The 22,386-nt window shown below is 40.0% G+C and overlaps 1 protein-coding gene across 10 annotated transcripts in view; it reads left to right on the top strand.

Annotated features, from left to right (window-relative positions):
- LOC138741615 (adhesion G protein-coupled receptor B2-like) overlaps nucleotides 1–22,386 on the top strand; it is a 711,436-nt gene that overhangs the window by 51,891 nt on the left and 637,159 nt on the right. For all 10 annotated transcript variants that reach the window (XR_011343611.1, XR_011343612.1, XR_011343613.1 and 7 more), the window contains exon 2: nucleotides 18,662–18,745. Coding sequence is in view for 7 of the 10 variants with exons in the window: in XM_069895953.1 (XP_069752054.1) it covers nucleotides 18,662–18,745 (84 nt within the window). In the remaining 3 variants the exon portion in view is untranslated. The remainder of the gene's footprint in view (nucleotides 1–18,661; nucleotides 18,746–22,386) is intronic.

Raw genomic sequence — 22,386 nt, 5'->3', positions numbered from 1 at the left:
TGTGCGGGGAGCCTTCCAACTGGCTTTCTGGCTGATGACATCGACAGACTTCTCGTGTTACAATGGGGAAGGATGTGCAATGAAGGGGGAGGATGGTGGGGGTGACATTACCAAAAAACAGCATTGGCTCTCGCTGCAGGGCGGGCCACCTCTAATACATTTTTGAAATGATCTTGTGGGCCAAATATAATTATATCGCGGGCCAAATTTGGCCCGTGGGCCAGAATTTGACATGTGTGAATTAGGAGGTTTATGACTTCCTCATTTTAAGAATTATTATAAGGCAGCTCAATACCTATTTAGGTATTGTTTAGCTTAGATAATTTCCATCTTGGGCTTTTATAGAATTTAATGTGATAGGAGATACGAATCCCCAGGAATTTATTTATAAATGGAATTCTAAATCATTACTTAGAAGTAGGGAATCACCTTTTTTGAACCATTTGATTGAGTTGTGGAACAATATTGATAATGAAATTGGTATGAAAGGTTTAATATCTAGAAAAATGCCTTTATGTAAAAACAGGCTTATTCCATTTTCAATGGATAACCAATTTTTGAGGATTTGGAGACAAGGGTATTAAGAAGATTGAAGATTGTTTTGAGAATGGAAAATTAATAACATTTGAATGAATGAGGGAAACATTTAATGTACCTAACAATACTTTATTTTGTTATTATCAAGTTAAAGCTTTTTTTAATTTATCAACATAGGTCCTAGTTTGATGTTAACTAATCAAATTGAATTAGAATTTCTGATTTGTAATACTATGGTAAATAAATTTATTTCAGTAGCGTATAATTTACTTCAAACCAAAGCCCCCAAAATTGGGGTGCATAAATCAAGATTAAGATGGGAAGTAGATTTTCAGACTCAAATAAATGAAAAGGATTGGATAGAGTTATGCAAGAGTAATATGTCTAAAATTATAAATGTAAGATATAGGTTAGTCCAGTATAATTGTTTACATGAATTATATTTGACTCCACAAAAATTAAATAGATGAAACCCTACTATGTAGATCTGAGATTGAAACTTATTTGCATTCAACTTGGCAATGTCCTAATGTTAGACAATTTTGGATAGGGGTAGGTTTTTTTTTGGAATGAATCAAGGAGGTCAAATTCCCACAGGATCTGATATTATTTTTATTGATTAATGTTAAGGCTATAAGGCCAAAATTAAAATTAATAATCTATCAAACTGAATTTGTGTTTTAGCAGTTGCTAGGTAATGTACTGCAATATCATGGAAGTCAGAAGTAGACAGATATGGAAAAATGGCATGCAGAACTTCGCAGTTGTATACCATTAGAGAAAATTACATATAATCTGTGAGATAAATGCCATGTTTTTTGCAAAATATGGCACCCATATTTACAAAATTTTGGTTTGCGTGTTTAATAGGCTCTTTGAAGACCTCACTTCTTGGTAACTGCCAATAGATTTTATAGTACAAATGTTCTATTTTCTTGGCATTCTTTCTTTTTTTAGGGACGGAGAGGGGAGGTAGGAGCATGGGTTGGTGGCATGGGATTATATATACCACATGTATAATTTTTTGAAATAATTTCTTGAATTGAATGTAATGTAATTATTACTGTGGTTTAAAATTTATAAATAAAATAATCAACAAAAAAACAGAATCTCTTTGAAAGATGAACATTAAAAGAATTGTGAGTTAAAGAAGCTTGAAGATATGATGTTTTAAACCACTTCATAATTATTTCTGAACTGAAAATTTAAGACCTTCAAGCAAGATTAAAATGATGCTGAAGTTTTACAATGGACTTTTCAGAGGTTGGAACTTGAAAACACACATATTTACATTTGCGCATAGTGGGGGTTTAAATTAGGGATAAATAAGAAATGTCATGTTATTATTGGTTTAATAAAGACTGTTATTTTGAATTTACCATAAACTGGAAAAGTTTTGCCATTGCTGTTCCTTTGTTAGTGCTAACCAAGTCTCTTTAGCCCCTAACAAAATTGAGAGGGTTGTTAGTTATGTTACACCCAAACCAGCAATGAAACAAAAGGGTTAAATTTTAACTATATTTATTAATAATTATTAACAATAAGATATCTTCCCAAAATTAACCCCACTATATGCCTATAATAGCAAATATACAGAGATTATTTATAAAAAATGTGTATGATAAAACCCAGACCTTTTCATTCTGGGCCTATTCATCAAAAATAAAATTTTTAAAAATCCCCCAAACCACAGGTCAGTCCAGTCCAGTTAGTCCAAAACACAGTCTACAGAATTAATTCTCAAAGTTCAATGTCTAAAATCAGTTCTTCAACTAATAACAAAGGACCCTGTGTGAATGTTGGAGAGAGAGATGATTGATGTTGCTTGGCAGTAAACTTACGAATCCTTTGCATGTTTCTTCGCCATAAATTTTCCTTGGTTCTTCAAGGTTGGTTTGTTTTTACCACCTCACTTATGAAGCCTGTGCCTTTCACACACCTTCTTCACAATTTCCTTTTTAAGCAGCAGACTCAAAGTGACCTTTTTGACACACTCAAATTCACTTCGCCAGAACCGTTCTCAACACAAAGTGGGATCTCTTCGTATCCTTCTCTCTCTCTCACACTCTCTCTCTCTCACAGCTTCTTATTTGTCCTGCCTGACTTTGGCAAACCAGCATTGAATTACACAGTTATTAGTATAAATCCATCCTTTAAAGTGACAGTCCATAGTCCAAAAGGTCAGTCCATGGTCCATAATAACTCCTACCCACAAAGAATATTTTGGTCTGAAAGCACAAAATGTTAATAATTAATTAAGGTGTCACAACCATAATATAAAGCAAAACAATATGTTTATATACATATACGCACACAGTAACTCATTTCATTTACAAAGTTTAGCATTAAGAAAGACAATTGGCTATTACATTGTCCATTTCCTTAATGTGTGTTATCATCAAAATTTACTCTTGTAAATTTAAACTCCAATTTAACAAGTGTCTATTCTTATTTTTCATTTTACACAAAACAAACAAAGGATTATGATCAGTACATGCCAGAAGTAGTTTTTGAGATGGAAAAATGTAAACATTAAAATGTAGAGCCAACACAAGAGCTAACAACTCTTTATGGTGAAATAATTGTAATAATCATTAAACTTCCCTTTGAGAAGTATGACACACAATATCATCATCATTCTTCTTCAGTTACAGCACTGCACCCACAACTTAATCACTGGCATCTACGGCTAAAGAAAATGGTTTGTCTAAGGCAGGTGACTTAGTACAGGTTGGTGGCATAATATGGCCTTCAATTTTTCAAATGTTTCTTGGCAACACTTTGACCAGACACATTTTTCTCTCTTAAGCACTTTTGATAGAGGGAGTGTGATATGTGCAAAGTTTTTTCCAAAACTTTTGATAGTAGCTAAGCATTCCCAGAAACCTTCTAAGAGTTTTCTTACTAATTGGAACAGGGAACTCAGAGAAAGTGAAAACCTTTGCCTCGACTGGCGCTAATTGCCCCTGTTATAACCCAGAGAAGTAACATAGAAACATAGAAGATAGGAGCAGGAGAAGGTCATTCAACCCTTCGAGCCTGCTCCGCCATTCAACGAGATCATGGCTGATCTTAAAGTTCAGTACTCCGTCCCCGCCTTCTCTCCGTAACCTTTAATACCCTTATACTGAAGAAATAGATCTAATTCCCTCTTCAATAGATTTAATGAACCTGCCTCTACTGCCCTCTGTGGCAATGAATTCCACAGATTCACCACCGTCTGGGTCAAGAAATTCCTCCTCATCTCGGTCCTAAATGGTTTGCCTATTATCCTCAAACCATGGCCCCGGGTTCTGGATTTTCCCATCCTTGGAAACATCCCATCTGCATCCATTCTGTCCAGTCCTGCCAGAATTTTATAGGTCTCTATGAGATCCCCTCTCAATCTTCTAAACTCCAGCGAGTACAAGTAACAGTTGCATGTGTGACCAAACTCACTTTTACTTCAATTAATTGTGAGATTTGCTATTGAAAGTCAATTCTTTTAACTTTTCCCATGTGTCACCACTGATAACTAAATCATCAGTGTAAGCCCCTGTGAGCTTTAACCCCGGACTTAGAGGATTAATAGTCCTTTGAAATGTCCCTGCAGCATTCTTCACTCCAAAGGACATGACATCTCTTTAGCCCTATCTGTTAGAGGAACGCACCAGTAACCTTTCAACAAGTCAATTTTCGTAAGCAATGTTGCCTTCCCCATCTTATTTATATTATCACCCACTCTAGGAATAGGATAAGCATCTGTCTTTGTCACAGCATTTACCTTTCTATAGTCTGTGCAAAATCTAACAGTTCCAATTGGGTTAGGCACTAAGGTAAATTTCACTCTGAAGTAGACATTCTAATGATATTTTTTTAAACGTGTAGTCAATTTCCTGATCTACTAGTCTTCACTTTTCCATATTCATCCGATAGGGATGCTGTTTAATAGGTCTAGCATCACCGACATCCACATCATGAGAAACTATGGATATTTTCTGAGGTACATCTGGAAATAGATTCTCACATTTTAAAAGTAACTGTTTCATTTCTTCCCTTTCTGAGGTTTGTAAATAACCCAAGTTTGTTTCTAGGACTTGCAAAACCATGGAATTTTCCAACCTCAGGTTGATCAACTTTTGTGTCCCATGACCTTTTCTGAAACTTGTTTTACTTGTCTCCTCATTATTCTGGTTGATAACAATCACCTCTGGAGAAAGTTTTGTCTCACATTGAGGCACCTTCTTAAAATATGGCTTAATCATATTTACGTGACAGACCTGAGATTCTCATCTGCGATTAGGTGTTTCAATAACATAATTAACTTCATTATTCTCATTTTGCCTCGCTATCAACTCCTGTCTGAATAGCGACAAATCTGTAGCCTTAGGTTATTCTCAGTGCATGGGTCTAATAAAGAAGATTGCTCAATCTTTACCAAGTCATTTCCACCTAAATTCTGTTCTTGACTTTTGCAGATGTTAAATCATTTTTCATAGCCTTCTTATCTGCACTGACCATCCTTTTAGGCATTGTTCTTGTTATATCCCAAGTAGGGTGAATTTCAGAGTCCCTTTCTGATTCAACAACCTTCCCTTCAGCCAAGAGATTGCCTAGCAACAATGAAATTCCTTTCACTGGCAAGTTCCATCTAACTCCTTTTGTAATAGGTCCATTACCCAATGCTGATTCTAACATTATTTTGTGCAAAGGAATAGGCTCAGTATCACCCCCAATGCCTCTAATCAAATTTATTTCACTGGTGTCAGTTTCTTCAGCAAATTCCAAAATACCGTGTAGCACAAGTGACTGAGCAGCCCCAGTGTTACGAGCCCAAAAGACCCCAAAACCCAGCAGCAATACATAGTCACCACTATAAATGGTTTGTTGAACAAAAGTTGTTTTTAATTATCTTTAAATATCGAATCAAACTTTAACTTATCTCTATTAACTTAACTAAACCCAACTTAACCCCTTTCTAATTCTAAGCGCACGTGTATGTAATGTGTGTGTAAATGTAAGAAAAATTCTTTGGTTCACAGTTTAATCTCACTTCTCATTCTTCCAATTTCTCTGATTGCAGGCAATTCTTATACTGTGCATAGAATTTAACATATATAAAATTTGCCAGGCTTTGGTGCTCAAAAGGTAAATGTTTACTGCTCAGGAAGGTTCTTGTAGGGTTTGTAGAGAGAGATTTGTTGTTCCAGGATATCCACAACTGAGGTACCACCATTAGTCACCTCAATGTCTTGCGGATGAAACTTGCCCCCATCAGGGTTCTCCAGGTGATAACCTCTTTCTTTCAGGCTACACAGAGTTTGTTTTAACCACCTCACTTATAAAACCTGTGACTTTCACACACCTTCACAATTTCCTTTTTAAGCAGCAGACTCAAAGTGGCCTTTTTGTCACACTCAAATTCACTTCGCCAGAACCGTTCTCAACACAAAGTGGGATCTCTGCGTATCCTTCTGGCTTCTCCATCAAACTCTCTATCTCGGCTTTAGCCAACTGGAATCTCTCTCTTTCCCTTTTTCTTTCTCTCTCACTCTGCTTCTTATCTATCAAGGCTGACCATGGCAAACCAGGAATTGAGTTACACAGTTCTCAGTACAAATCTATCCTTTAAATTGATAGTCCACACGCCAAAAGTCAGTCCATGATACACAACAGTTGGTAATAAAATTGGGGACTCGTCTGGGATAAAACCAAAAATCTGAGCTTAATTAAAGTTTATTTGATCAATTAATATTCAATTTGTTTGGGTAAAAATCCTTTTGCAAACTAATTAAAAGTTTTATTGTGTGCGTGAATAAATTAACAGCAATGGATATTAAAACATTTTTGGAATTATCAAACGTTTTAGATTTGAAAAAGGCAAAAAGGTGGAGTTGTTGCTTATCAATAAAGAGTTGAAAATTACAGAGTTAAAAGTGCCAATGAAGAAAACTGACATTCAAAGAATTATGACTGTCTATTATGTAGAAGAGAATAAATTTCTTGAGCAGCAGTTACAGCTGAGAGATGGAGTTAGAAAAATATAAAATTGATAGACAGCATGAGCTAGAGAGAGAGAAAAACAATAAACAGCATGAGCTAGAGAGAAAAACAGATTAGAGGGAGAGAAAAACTTAGCAAAATGGCAAAGGGGATTTGAGGCAAATGTAGCAGAAAAACAATGGAGTTTTGAAAGAGAAATTTAGAAAAAGGAGAAAAGAGATACAAAGGGAGGTTGAGAAAAAAAGGAAAGATAGTAAAAATTCTGTTAAAGTTACAAATGATTGTATGTTACATCAAAATCTTAAAACCAAGTGAAACTTTTGAAAAGGGACAATATTCTACTACATTTGCAGACATCTATCGCAATGTGAAATTTTTGCCCAAATTATCTTCTCAAAAGAGTAACATGAAGAATCAAAATAAGGTAGAAAATAAATGGGAAAAACCTTTTGGACAAATTTGGCAATTATTGTAAGAAAACTGGTCGTGTGGTAGCGAATTGTTTTTCCTTGAAAGGAAAAAAAGGAACCACCAGCACTGGATGCTTGTTTTCAAAGAGGTGGGAGTTAAAAAAAAGTTCCAAAATTGTTGGTAAAATTAGGAAGGAATTAAAATATTTTGTGTCAAGAGATAATGCAGTAATGTCTCCAATTAAGTTTGAGGATGAATGGGGAATTATTTTTTTGCTGGTGAAAATGTTGAGCAAACTTATTTAAAGTCTACAAACCTTTCCAGTGGAAATAGAACTGGAGAGTTTGATGAAGCTTGTGAGATAGAGTAGCAAGAAACAGGCTGTGAGATAAAAAGTGACTGATCAGCGACTTTAAATGTTTCTTTGTTTGGTCAGAACTCTGATTTTTAAACTGGAAAATAAGGATTTTTAAAAAATAGGGATCAGATCAAGTTTACCAGTCGATGATATTTTGATGTTATTAGGAAATGATTTGTTAGAGAATAAAGTTGTTTCTGCAGTGAAATTAATAGATAATCCAGTCATTGATGAAGCAGATACAGACTTAGATATATATCCTGTGTGTGCAGTGACGTGGGTGATAGCGAGAAAGTTTTCCAATGAAAACAGTGGTGTACAGGATGATTTAAAAGGGTTGGAAGTCTGTGAACAGTGGGTGGAAAAAGACGTCACTATCCAGAGCAAAATTAATAGAAAAACAAAATGAAGATACTGATCTTGCTAAAGTTAGAGAGAGAGCACTCTATGATAACCAAATTAAGAAAGTGCTAGTTTGATATTTTAATGAAGGATTATTGATGAGAAAATGGAGGCCACGGGAGTTGCCTGCTAATGAAGAATGGGGAGTTGTTCACCAGGTTGTAGTTCCTAAAGCCTATGATAATGAAATTTGAAACATAGCCCCATGACACAACTTGGGGTAAAGAAAACTACCTATAAAATTATGAAACAAGTTCATGTGCCTAATTTAAGAAAAGATATTAAGACCTTTTGTAAGACCTGTCACTCTTCTCAAATTGTGGGGAAGCCTAATCAGGGTCTATCAGTTGCATCTTTAAAACATATTTCTGTTTTTGGAGAACCTTTTTTTTTAAAGTAATTGTGGACTGTTTTGATGCAATGGCCCAAACAAAAGCTGGAAATTAATATTTGTTGACCATGCAGCTTCCAGGATTCCTGCAGCAATACCACCACTTAAAGCAAAAACTGTGTCTGGGGCTCTGGTAAAATGTTTCACTTTGTTTGGTTTGCCTAAAAAAGTACAATTGGATCAGGGGACTAATTTTATGGCAGGAATATTTCATTAGTTAGTTCAAAAATTGGGAGCTAAACAAATACATCATCTGCATATTACCCAGAATCTCAGGGAGCTTTGGAGAGGTTCTATACAATTGTAACTTCTAACTCCATGTATTCTTTCTTCAGGACCTCATCCCCACTTCTATCTATGTCATTGGCTCCCCACTTAGACCATGACATCTGGCTGCTCACCCTCTCCCTCCAGAATGCTGTGGACTTGATCAGAGACATCCCTGACTCTGGCACCTGGGAGGCAACATACCATCGGGAGCCCCAATCTCATCCAGCAAACCTCTTATCTGCTTCTCTAACCAGTGAGTCCCCAATTACAAGAGCTCTACTCTTTTCTCCCCTCTTCTGAGCTGAGGGGTCAGCCCCTGTGCCAGAGACCTGACCATGATGGCTTGTACCCGGTAGGTTGTTTCCCCCCCCCCCCAACAATATCTAAAACAATATACTTGTTGAGGGGGACTGCTGCAGGGGTACTCTGCACTTTCAGCCTCCCCGCTTCCCTCCCCAGCTACCCAAGTAGCTGACTCCTGTCTGTTTGGGGTGATTGTCTCCTTGTAACTCCTATCTGTGATTGCCTCTGCCTCTCTTATTATCCGAAATTCATCCAGCTGCAACTCCAGTTCCCTAACATGGTCTCTCAGGATTTGCATTTGGATGTACCTTTTGCAGGTGTAATCATCAGGAACATTATGCTGTCCCTGACCTCCCACATAGTGCATTTAGAACAGAGGACTGTCCCAAATGCATCCAAAAATTACTATTAAATTAAATTAAATTAGATTAATTGAAATAAACATCAATCTTACCTTCAGCTTCTGCTCACTGAAGCTTCTCGAGACAATGCCTCAAAGTCCCACTCCTTCACTATGTCATTCACTCACTGGGTTTTTCCTTGATTGCCACTCCTTTACCTAACTCACACTTTATTGGTTCTTTCCAATTAACTTAATTACCCAATTATTCATTTGGAAAAAACAAAGTCCTGACCCTGTATCCTTTTTAAAATCTCCTAAAAGTGTACTTACCAACACAACCTATTTGACTCACCTCCGACTCTGACTCTCCTTTGACAGGAAAGGCCAAAGTCCTGCCCCGCTCCCTTTTTAAACTCTCCTAAACTCACCAACACAACGCACTCGATCCAGCTCCAACTCTGCCTCTCCTCCAACTGGCATTTTGAAATATATGTTTTCATTGCTATGGGATCAATCATTGTTTACACTAATCATAATCTACTGGTATTTTTGAGTAAAATTTAAAATATGACTTGGTTAAAGACAATGTCATCACTGATTGCCTATCCAGATGTTGAATTTACATGTATTTTCTGCTATATATGTTTGTATGATGTTGCTTAAGAAAGAGAAATCGATCAAGAACAAATGATGAATTGGAATTTAAAATTTTGACCTTTTAGAAGCTCAATTTTTTTCTTTCAGAAAGGAGGTGCAATAGAACTGTGTTGATATTAATATTTAGGTTAATATTAGCTATATTTTATATATATGTAGTAAAAGTTAGTTTTGGGTGGACAGGGCTCATTCTACATTCTACAGGCACACATGGTTTGGTCGCTGGCTTTAGTATCAGCAAAAATCAAACAAAGTTAATTACTTTGATTCTGTAAGTAAGTAGACAGAGATGCTTTTAGCACATAAGTGTCAAGAGACATTATGAACTTCAAAGACAGAAATTATGTCACATAACATGTCACATTAGTTTGTCCTTCCAAAATGCATCATCTCATATTTGTCTGCATTAAACTTCATCTGCCATTTTTCGCCTATTCTCTTAGTGGTCCATATCCATCTGCGAGCTTTGAAAATCTTCCAAGCTGTCCACTACGCCTCCTATTTTTGTGTCATCAGCAAACTTGCTGATCCAATTCAGATCATTGCGAAATATAAGAAACAACAATAGTCTTCTGTTCCATTTCTCAGCAACAACCAGCTGGCTAGGGTGCTCTCGACAAGCTCCTGTAGAAGGTTGTCATGATGGTGGCCAGTAACCTTGCCTGTTTCAGTGTTCCCAGGCAGAGCAGTAACTGTTGCATCTTCCTAACAAGTGAGGAGATGTGCGTCCACGATAGGTCACTAGTTAAGAGAACTCCAAGGAACTTAGTACTCTCCTCTCTCGCCACAATGGAGTTATTGATGTGTATTGGAGAGTGGTCATTCCTGGTCCTTCTGAAGTCCAAGGTAATCTCTTTCATCTTGTTCACATTGAGATTTGGGTTATTACTTACGCACCATACCATGGGATTTTCCACCTCTGTAGTGTGACTAATCGTTGTTGCTGATGAGGCCAACTAATGTTGTGTCACCTGCAAACTTGATGACACTGTTGGAGCTGGATCTGGCAATGGAGTCGTGGGTCAGTTGTGTGAACAGAACAGCCCTGAGGCGTGCCAGTGATGAGCATAACGGTGCTTGATATTCTGCTACCAACCTGGACAGACTGTGGTCTTTTGGTTAGGAAGTCCAGAATCTAGTTACAGAGAGGTGTTTTGAGTCTCAGTGAGGACAGCTCCTCCACCAGCCTCTGAGGAAAGCTGAAGTTGTTGAACAGCAGCCTGTCATATGAGGTGTCGTTCTCTAGGTGGGCCAAGACGGAGTGAAGAGACAAGGCTATAGCATCGTCTGTGGAATGGTTTCTTTTATTGGTGAATTAAAATGGGTCCAGCATCTCTGGGAGGTGTGCTTTAAGGTGTTCCATCACTAGACGGTCTAAGCATTTCATATTGGTAGAGGTCAGTCCAACAGGGTGGTAGTCATTGAGGCCTGTTTTGTCACCCTCTTGGGTACTGGGACAATGGTGGTTGTTTTGAACCCCTGCAAGGACCTGGACTGCAGCTCTGAGGTGTCAATGGTCTGCACACTCCTTCACAACCCAACAGTTAGGATCATAGAACCATAGAACACTCCAGCACAGAGTCCCACTGCACCCAGTCCATGACCCTCCAGATCTCTCCCATCCATGTATCTATCCAATTTATTCTTAAAACTTAAGAGTGAACTCGCGTTTACCATGTCAGATGGCAACTTGTTCCAGATTCTCACCACTCTCTAAGTAATTACCCTTAATGTTCCCCCTAAATCTTTCCCCTTTCACTCTAAAGCCATGCCCTCTCATATTTATCTCTCATAATCTAAGTGGAAAGAGCCTACTCACGTTTACTCTGTCTATCCCCCTTGTGATTTTGTAAACCTCTATCAAATCTCCCCTCATTCTTCTAAGCTCCAAAGAATAAAGTCCTAACCTGTTTAATCTTACCCTGTAACTCAATTCCTAAAGATCAGGAATCATGCCAGTAAATCTTCTTTGCACTCTTTCAATCTTACGGATATCCTTCCTATAGTTCGGTGACCAGAACTGCACACAATGTTCCAAATTTGGCCTCACCAATGTCTTACATAATCTCACTTTATCATCCCAACTCCTATACACAATACTTTGATTTATGAAGGCCAAGATGCCAAAAGCTTTCGTTACAACCCTATCTACCTGTGACACCACTTTCAGGGAATTATGTATCTGTATTCCCAGATCCCTTTGTTCCTCCGCACACATCAGTCCCCTACCATTTACTGTGTAGGTCCTACCTTGGCTTGACCTTCCATAATGCAAAACCTTACACTTGTCTGCATTATATTGTCGACATCTTTAACATCCTGGGTCCACTATTGTTTGTTATATATATTAACAATCTGGAAGTAGGGATGGAGAATTGGATAAGCAAGTTTGCGGATGATACAAAGATTGGTGGTGTTGTGGACAGTGAGGAAGATTACCGTAGATTAAAAGGTGATTTAGGAAGGCTGGAGGTGTGGGCTGAGAAATGGCTGATGGAATTTAATACAGATAAGTGTGAGGTGTTACATTTTGGAAAGGCAAATCTAAATAGGTTATATGCATTAAATGGTAGGCTATTGAGTTGTGCAGAGCAACAAAGGGATTTAGGAGTTGTGGTAAATAGTACCCTCAAGGCTGATACTCAGGTAGATGGTGTGGTGAAGAAGGCATTTGGAATGTTGGCCTTCATAAATTGGAGTATTGAATTCAAGAGTAGGGAGGTTATGATGAAATTGTACAAGGCATTGGTGAGGCCAAATTTGGAGTACTGTGTACAGTTTTGGTCACCAAATTATAGGAAAGATATAAACAAAATAGAGAGAGTGCAGAGAAGGTTCACGAGAATGTTGACAGGATTTCAAGGTTTGAGTTACAGGGAAAGGTTGTGCAGACTGGGGCTTTTTTCTCTGGAGCCTAGAAGATTGAGAGGGGACTTGATAGAGGTGTTTAAGATTTTAAAAGGGACAGACAGAGTAAACGTGGACAGGCTTTTTCTATTAAGAGTGGGGGAGATTCAAACTAGAGGGCATGGTTTAAGATTGAAGGGGGAAAATTATAAGGGGAACATGAGGGGAAATTTCTTTACGCAGAGGGTGGTGGGGATGTGGAATGAGCTTCCGGCAGACGTGGTCGAGGCGGGATCATTGGTTACATTTAAGGAAAGACTGGATAGTTACATGGAGAGGAGAGGACTGGAGGGGTATGGACCGGATGCTGGTCAGTGGGACTAGGAGGGTGGGGATTTGTTACGGCATGGACTAGTAGGGCCGAACCGGCCTGTTCTGTGCTGTAAGTGGTTATATGGTTATATATCTCCCTGAGAAGTGCCATGGTCCCAACGTGTATCAAAGCCATCACCATTGTCCCTGTGCCGAAGAAGTCGACTGCATCCTGCCTCAATGACTCTCAGCCTGTCGCACTCATGTCCATTGTCATGAAGTGCTTCAAGAGGCTCATCATGGGGCACATCAAGCTCCTGCTGCCTGTCACTAGGCCGCCTGCAATTTGCATACAGATCCAACTAATCTACGGATGTTGCCATTACCACCACCTTCCATCTAGCCCTCACACACCGTGAAAAAAAATAACTCTTATGTTTAAATGCTGTTTATTGACTTCCGCTCGGCATTCAACACAATCATATCACAGTACCTGATAAGGAGGCTGAGCCTCCTGGGTCTAAGTACCTCCCTCTGCAATTAGATCCTCGACTTCCTGTTGGAGAGACCTCCATGACCATCACACTGAGCACGTGGACCTCCCACTCCCCCCCCCCAACCAGGGCTATGTGCTGAGTCCACTGCTGTTCACTCTGCTGACCTACAACTGTGTAGCTAAACACAACTTGAACTACAACATCAAGTTCGCTGATGACACAGAGATGAGGTACATTCACTAACAGACTGGTGCACTGCCAACAACCTGTATCTGAACATTAAAAAAAGCAAATGAAATGGTTGTTGTTCTCAACAGGGCCTGGGGAGACTGCCCTCCACTGACCATTGATGGCTCCACCATTGATGGTTCCTTGGACTGCACTTGGCAGAAAATCTCACCTGGTCAATGAACTCCAGCTCCATAGCCAAGAAAGCCCAGCAATGCCTCTATTTCATCTCCAACTCTTCATCGTCACTACATTCTACCGAGGATGTATTGAGAGCATCCTGTGCAACTGCATCACTGCCTTGTTTGGGAGCTGTACCACCTTGGACCTCAATGCCCTGCAATGGAAAGCAAAATCAATGGAAATCATTATTGGGGGCTCTCTTCCTGAACTCCCAGAATATTTGTGGATAGGGTACCATGGACTGTTACTGGATACTATGACAGAATAAAGATATATTTTTGGGAGATTAAATGGGGCAGGGTTTGTTAGTGTAGGCCACATACAAACACTTTAAAACAGATCTTGTTTAAAATACTGGAGCTCTGCTAATGCTGGACATGTAGGGGCCCCAGAGCCTTTGCAAAAGCTTTGGAGAGGGCCAAAGAGATTTCACTAATAGACTGTTGTTTACAAAAGGCAAAAGGTTAAAGAACTTGTTGGAGCCACATTCTGTCTAAGAGGGTTTTGCAAGCAGAGAGAGTCAAACAGGTTTTTCTCTGCATGTGTGTGTGTGTGTGTGTGTGTGTGTGTCGCACACACACACACACACACACACACACACACACACACACAGATCTACAGTTTTACAGTCAGCAGCAGCAATTGGGACTGGAACAGGACAAGCTGGCCAGCTTGTTTAAAACCCCATTGGAAGACAGGTCGTGAGTGCTTAGTTCAACCTGGTCAAAGCCTTTGTGGTTCATGCCAAATGCTTCACTTGAAATATGAGAAACAAAAAGGAACTCTGTGGTGACCTGAAAGAAAGAGGTTATCATCTGGAGAACCTTGAGGGGGCAAGTTTTGTCAGCAAGACACTGGAGTGGCTGATTAAAAAGGAATCAGTTGTGGGTGTCCTGGAACAACAAATCTCTCTCTGAAAACCGACAAGAACCTTCCTGAGCGGTAACTATTTACCTTTCAAGCACCAAAGCCTGGTAAACTTTATAAATGTTCAATTCTCTGCACAGTATAAGAATTGCCTGGAACCAGTGAACTTGGAGAAATGAGAAGTGAGGTTGGATTGTGGATCAAAGAACTTTTCTGAACTAGTGTAGTGTCCATGCACTTTAATCAGATCCATTGCTTTAGTGAGGGGATCAGAGCATTGCTGATTTAGTGTTATAGAAGCAGCCACTGATCGTGTTGACAGAGGAGTTCCGTGTGTTGACGTCACGCAACGGGATGATGTCACGCAACGGGATGACATAGATGCAGTCAGTGCTGGAGGAGCAGGTTGGAGGTAATCCCGGAGGTGCTGTTGTGGCGGCGTTGGCGGATGAACGGTAAGTAGTGGGGGTTGTTGCTCGCGGTTGGCAGTGGGTAGGTCGTCGGTTGCGGCAGTCGGGCTCCAGTGGTCGTCAGCGATGGACGCTAGGGCGAGTACCTGGTTGGCTGCGGTGGCCGCACTGGTGGCGGCGTGGGCAGCGGCAGCAGGGGAGCGAGCAGCGGTAGCAGTAGCGTCATCTCCGGGGGTGGCGGTGGCAGCGGCAGCAGCAGCGTCGTCCCCGGGGGTGGTCGTGGCCATAGCAATAGCGGGCTCTACAGTCGGGACTGAGGCCGGGTCGAGTGTTCCGCACGGGGGCGAGAGGCGGGCCAACATCATGGTTGCGAGGGTGGGCTGCCCCTTCCGGGTTCGGCATCTCTGTGCCGTCAGGCGTTGCCGCGCAGGGGAGCCCTCGCTCTCATTGGACGAGAGCTCTGGGGAAGAAGAGTTTGAATGGGATAGTGGCGGTTGAGCTTCACACGAGGCACTGTGTTTGCCAGCGGCCATTTTAGACCTACAGACTGCAGGAAAGTGGCCGTTTTTATGGCACTTCTGGCACCTAACTTTTCTAATTGGGCACTGGGACCTGCTGTGCTTGTCCCTCCCGCAGAAATAACATCTTGGGTTCGCAGGGGGCAGTGTAACAGCAGCCGACAGGCCGTCAGTATATCGGGGGGTGGTAGGGTAGAAGGGCACTCTACTCACATCAGAACGTGGGGTCCAGTCCCTAGAGAACTCGTTTGACTTTAAGGCTGCATCCTCCGTTGTGATTGCAATCCGGGCCTCGTCCTCTAGTTTTTCTACCCCTTGTTCGAGCAAGCGCAGCCTCACTTCGTTCGATCGGAGCCCGGCCACATAGGCATCCCGGACGAGATCGTTTGTGATCTCGGCAGCAGTTTTGTCCACACAGTTACAATCTTTGCCCAACGCCTTGACTACTTGTAAATATGCCCTGCTGGACTCGCCGGGCTGTTGCTTCCTCGACGCAAGCACGAGCTGGGCATGAACTCTGTTCATTGGTTGATCGTACAGTTCTTTCAGTACCTTTATGGCTGCGGTATAAGTGGTCTCACCCTGGATGTTCTTGTAGACTCTCAAGGACACCATAGACAGCAATGCTGTTAGATGCTGGTTATCCTCCTCCACCTCAATGAGCCTTAGGAAGTTTTCAGAGTTCATCAGCCAGAACTTAAAGGCTTTGAAGGCTGTAGCTGACTGTGGGTCGATGTCAAGTTTTTCTGGCCAAGTCAGACACTCCATCCCTTTTTTAAAAAATTCTTTTTGCTAATAAAATTGTAGAGCTCGTTGAAGGAATCAAAGACTTTTTATCCAAGGCTTTTATTAGCAAAAGACAGGAGCTCTTCACAGGTGGCGGACCAGTCCGGAATGATCTGACCTGGCTAGGGACACAACCCTTTAAGACCCAGACAGTAGGCATGGCTAAGCTCTCAGCCAATCGCTGTAAGGACAGCCATTACAGTCTAGACACTGTAACTATATACATTGGTGATAGGTCTGTACTATCACATGGGTTAAGTTAGGTTAGTTAAGTCAATAGTGATAAGTTAAAGTGTGATTCTGTTTTCATGTTTAAAGACAATTAAAAGCAACTATTGATTAAGTAACCATTTGTCTTGGTGAATATCTATTGCTGCTGGGTTTTAGGGTCCTCTGGGCTCATAACAATATGTCTTAATATTTTAATGTGTTTAACTTCTATTCAAACTTACATTTTTGTAAATGTGCTCCGTGGTCATGGAGAAATACTCATCTTTACTGTGCGAGCATGGTATAAATAATAAATAAAAGTGACGACATAAATTGTCTTGAAATTTCATCTGCCATTTACTGGGCCATTTTTCCATTTATGTTGTCTCACTGCCTTGTATGGGTTCACCTTGGATAGTGTTCTCACCTTGGCTGCGGCTATGTCGGGGGCCCATTCATTGGTTGGGACAGAGCTTTCTTCAGTGTCATCCTGTTCTTCTCATCAAACCGTGCATACATGTTCAGTCTCTCCAGAAGGGAGGCGTCATTGTCTTTAACTCACAAGGTTGACTTATGATCTGTTATAGTCTTGATCCCTTGCCACGTGACTCATTTCACAGGTATTGTACAGTGTCTGTTGATCCTCTATGCGTACCCACACTTTGCCTTCCAGATTGAACAGGAGAATTCAGCCTGGCTGATCTTAGTGTCGTACTGTCCCCTGGCCTGAAGGTAGCATCATGAGCCCTGAGAAGGGTCTGGACGATGTTTCCAACCTTGGTTTCCGGTTAGCCCTGGTTGCAAAGCATTTGATCTCAGTGAGATCCTCAGGTACTTGCTGATGTAACCAATCACTGAGCTCATGTAATCTTCTATGTTTACATGACCATTGTAGGCGCCACCTCCTTGAAACAGCTTTGTGGTCTCAAAGCAGTTCTGTGTCACTATGCTCTTCCCCTTGGCCACATTGTGGTTTCTCTGTGAATTAACCTAGTTTGTTTTGTCAGCGATCTGTGTGCTGGGGTTAGAAAGATGGACATGCGATCTGAGTAGCCAAGGTAGGAGGCAAGGGGCAGCCTAGTATACACCAGGGACTTTGGTGTACATCCAATTCAGGGTTTTCTCACCTCTGGTGGCCAAGTCGGAATGTAGACTGTAGCAATCAGTGTGGCCGAGAATTCCCCGTGCAGGTAGAAAGGTCTATTTTTCATCATTAGGTACTCTTATCTCTGCTGAGCAGAAAGACTTCATAACAGTGACATTTGTGCATAAGTTTTTGCAGATGTAAATACACAGTCCCCCTCCATGATTCTTGCCAAAAGCAGCAGAGTAAGGATGATGAGTTTGGTATGGAGTCCTAGAGCCATGTTTCTATAATCACCAGAGCACAGCAGCCCTGCAGTTCTTTCTGGGTCAGATTCAACCAGAGGTAATCCCTTTTCTTCTTCAGCGATCTTACATTTGAAAATAAGATTGTAAAGAGCGTTGGTCTGACCCTGATGACAGTCTGTTTTCCATGCTTCTGAATTCTATAGCAGCCCTTCTGATTGCCTCCTATGCATATGTGATCTAGGCTGCTCCAGGAGATCAAATTGGCAGTGATTTATTTTACATGGTAAATAAGATTATTACTGATTTTACCTGCAACAGGTGCAGCTCTGATTTGAAGAAATTTAGCATTCAATGCATAAGCCAGTAATGATTTTAGCACAAAAAATCTAATTCACTTCTTTCATTGGATAAATGCGGAGCAATATTCCTGTACAGTGGAAATAATGAGTCTGTACAAACACAATTCAATATGAAAAGAGCTTTGATTAAATCACACTACAGTTTATAGTTCTATAAATTATACAGCCCCAGCTTTGGAGCAAATCTGTGCAAGCAATTTACCCTAAATTTTGAATTAATCTAATGGCAAATATTTGCATCATTTTAAAGCCTCTAAATCAACCATCAATGTAAAGAGGCCAAAATTGGGCACAGTAATTTTAAATGAAGCCTGACACCTGTATACAGCCAAAATAGTCTGCTTTGTTTTGTAGTCCTTGAAATAAACTTCAGCTAAAAAATATCAAACTTGTCATTGTTTTTAGAAATTGAGTGAGCATAGTTCAAGGGGTTAAATGGGTTTATCTTCTTTTTTCAGGAAGTGAAATTAAGAATCATCGGAAAATTAGAAGGCAGCATGCAAGATCAGCTGATGACTCTGGCACATTTATGGCACAAATTGGTAATTTTAATGATTTTTCTATATAAGAATGTTATAAGTTCAAAAATCATCTATCAAGATTTATGTTTTGTTGCCTAAATTATAGTGTCATAATTTTTCAGACATAGAAGCCCATTTGGATGAGTTTAAAAAAAACCACTTAAATATAGTAAAATACCTGGCATATGGCACCTACAGGGATTGGTAGATGCTGGATAAGAGAGTTTTCTGGTTGCGTGAAACTTAAACTTAATCTTACAATGCCTAATCAATACATCTGCATTAAGAATAAACCATTTAAATTGCAAAAATACTATACTGTACAAACTTCACTTGCATGAATATATCAACATTAAAGCATTTTACTTTATTTTCAGTCACATTCCTTGAAAACATTTAACCATCACTGCATCTGTAGGCTCCTCACCCTCCACGGAGCTGCCCAGAAGACAATAGCATCATAATTAATGCCCCCTCCCCAAGTCTATAGTTAAAGACTTCCTAATATACTTAATAATATATAGGCTGCACCTCTTTAATCCCACGATGTTGGGACCTGGCCATTACTGGACCACAGAAAATGCCAGAAAAGCAGAAATTGACCCCTAAGGGCACCCCCTATGTAACCATATCAAAGGGAGAACAAAGCTTAAAACAGGAAGTAATGTTGTGCGGTAGCACAGTGAGTGTAGTGGTTATCATAACGTCTTTACAGCACCATTGATCAGCACTGGGGTTTGAGTCCCCCACTATTTGTACTAACAGTGGCAGATTCAAACGTGCCAGACCATGGGAATTGCCAGACCCCAGAAGCCAGAAAAAAGAGGTACAACCTGTACAAATAAAGATAAAGACATTTTACTAAACAGGGAATAGGAGACTCTTCAAGGGAGGCACCCAATGGCGAGTGGCATCAATCAGAATATATTATCATGAACATGTCACAAAATTCATTGTTTGGGCAACATCACAGTGCAAACATTTATATAAAACACATTACATTACAAAATAAATAAAATAGTGCAAGAAAAAGGCAAAGTGAGGTACTGTCTGTGGTTCATTGTTCATTCAGAAATCTGATAGCAGAGGGGAAGATACGGTCCTTGTGCTGCTGAGTGCTCGTCTTCAGGCTCCTGTACCTTTTTCCCATGGTAGCAGAATGAAAAGGGCATGACCTGGGTGGTGAAGATCCTTGAGGATAGAGACTGATTTCTTATGACTTTGCCTCTTGTAGATGTCCTTGATGGAGTGAAGACTGGTGCCTGTGATGTTGCAGGCCTAGTTAACAACCTTCTGGAGTTTTTTTGTGCTGAGCCCAGGTGCCTCCATATCAGGCTGTGATGTAACCAGATAGAATGCTCTCCATGGTCCACCTGTAGAGGTTTTCGAGAGTTCACAGTGACGTACCAAATCTCCTCAAACTCCTCACAAAGTATAGCTGCCTTCTTTGTGATTGCATTGACATGGAGACTCCAGGACAGATCCTTAGCCATTGACACCTGGAATTTGAAGTTTTTGACCCTCTCCACTGCTGGCCCCTTGATGAGGACTGGTTCATATTCATTTCCTCCTGAAGTCCACAATTATCTCTTTGGTTTTGCTAACCTTAAGTGCAAGGATATTGTTGTGATTTCACTCGACTCGCTGATCTCCTGCACACTTCTTCATCCTGGCTGAATATTGCTTCCATCTTCACCAAAGATTTAGGAGTTAATTCAGAGAACATTTACTTTAAAATTTTTAAACTTTTATTTTAAAATAATTAATTCAATCCATCTAATCTATTTATTTATTTATTTATTTATTTACCGGTTGTTTGAATTCTGGATTACTGAGGTTTTGGGTTTATTCATAACTTAAAAGAAGAGCATTTTTCAAAAATAGCTAAATGTACTGGTCTCCTAATAGTCTTTCAAGACTCCCATATTACCAGACTTGATGTTTATGAAGAAGATGTTCAGAAGAAGCAACTTGTTGAACTTTCATGTTTCTTTGAGTTTACAAGTACCTGTCCAATTATATTAAGATTTTCAGACAGATGCCCATTTATTAGTGAAGCATAGTGAGCTTCAGTCAAGTATTTATCTTCTCAAGACACCTGGCCCAGAACTGTGATGATTATCACTCCTCATTGCCATTATCTTCATGTCACCTTACTATTTTTTTCCTTTAAGCCCTGAAAGAGGAGACATACTCCATGTTGAAGATATGAGGAGTTTTCATAGATATTTTCTTCTCTCCATACAGGATGCTCAAGTATCTTATTGCAAACCAGGCTGCTTTAATACCATTTCTATCGCAGTATTTATAGATTCATTGTAGGCCACTGAATACAGATCTAGGTTTGGAAAATCTATTGCCTATCAGGTTTTCCCTCATGGGTGAAAGACAGACATAAGACAGACCATATCCTCATAAGAACATTTGAAAAATCTGTAATTAAAATTGAGATCAGGCATGTTGGGTACACAAGCCATGACCAGATATCAGTCATGACTGGATTTATTATGCTCATACATTTTGAAATCTCCACTGAGAATGAACATGCTGGAGGATGCAGGTGAGACCTCAAATGAATACTGCTCATATGGTGGAAGTATGCAGTCTTTGAGTAGGCTTAAAGTTGAACAAAATCCCTGGCCAGAAATGTATCCCAGACTATAATGGGAGTTAAGAAAGGTGCTTGCTGAGATCCTGACAGAGATTTTTAATTCTTCATTGGCCTCAGTTGAGGAACTAGATGACTAAAGAACAGCAAATGTATCTTTAGTCAAGAAGGGCAATGGGGATAAACCAGGACAGTGAGTCCAAAGGTTACGTTTGGAAAATTATTGAAAAATATTCTGAAAGAGACAAACTACCTACGCTTAGAAAGGTGATGATTAATCAAAGATAATCAACATGGTTTAGAGGGAAATCCTGTCTGACCACTGGATTGAACTTTGCAAAGAGTTACAAAATATATTGATGCAGGTCTACAGTAAAACATTTGACAATGTTCTCCATGGAAAACTGGTCTAAAAGTTTTGATTTTATGGGATCCGAGTCAAGTTGGCAAATTGGATCCAGAATTAGCTTGATACTGTGAGCCAATATGTGATGGTGGGTAATTGTTATTATGGTTGGAACACTGTGCCCAGTGGTGTAATACAATGGTCAATGCTGGAACCCATAACAATTTGGATATCCTGTAAATAGGAGGTACAATTAGATAGTTTGGTATTGTCACAGAAATTGGTGGTGGTGTTAATAGTCCAAAGGATTGGGCTTAAGAAAGATATTGATCTGTTGGTAAGAAGTACTGGACAATTATGCTGTCTTGACGTAAGTCAGACCAGCAAAATGGATCAATTTCTAAACCCAAATCTGATTCCCACCTTTGCACTGATTTATTAAGCCCTTGTTTAGGGGTTCCTGCCTGAAGGAATACATTTTTGAAATAAATTTTTTGTGCTTCCCCTTTTAAACCAGAGTCTCTATTTTGCTCCACTGCAGTAAGGTTAGTGCTAGACCTAATTTGTTACCTAAATAAAATCTTAATTGAAGATAGCAGAAAAAAGATGTATCTAAAACATATTTATTCCTAATTTACTCAAATATCAAATATTTTCCCTGCTCATAACAATCCTCAATATACTTGACCCCTCTCTGGAACCAAATAT

Source organism: Narcine bancroftii, chromosome 8 (genome assembly GCF_036971445.1).
Source record: "Narcine bancroftii isolate sNarBan1 chromosome 8, sNarBan1.hap1, whole genome shotgun sequence".
NCBI classification, from domain to species: Eukaryota; Metazoa; Chordata; class Chondrichthyes; order Torpediniformes; family Narcinidae; genus Narcine; species Narcine bancroftii.
The sequence above is the reverse complement of the archived record's forward strand: the minus strand, read 5'-3'. Positions and strand labels throughout refer to the sequence as shown.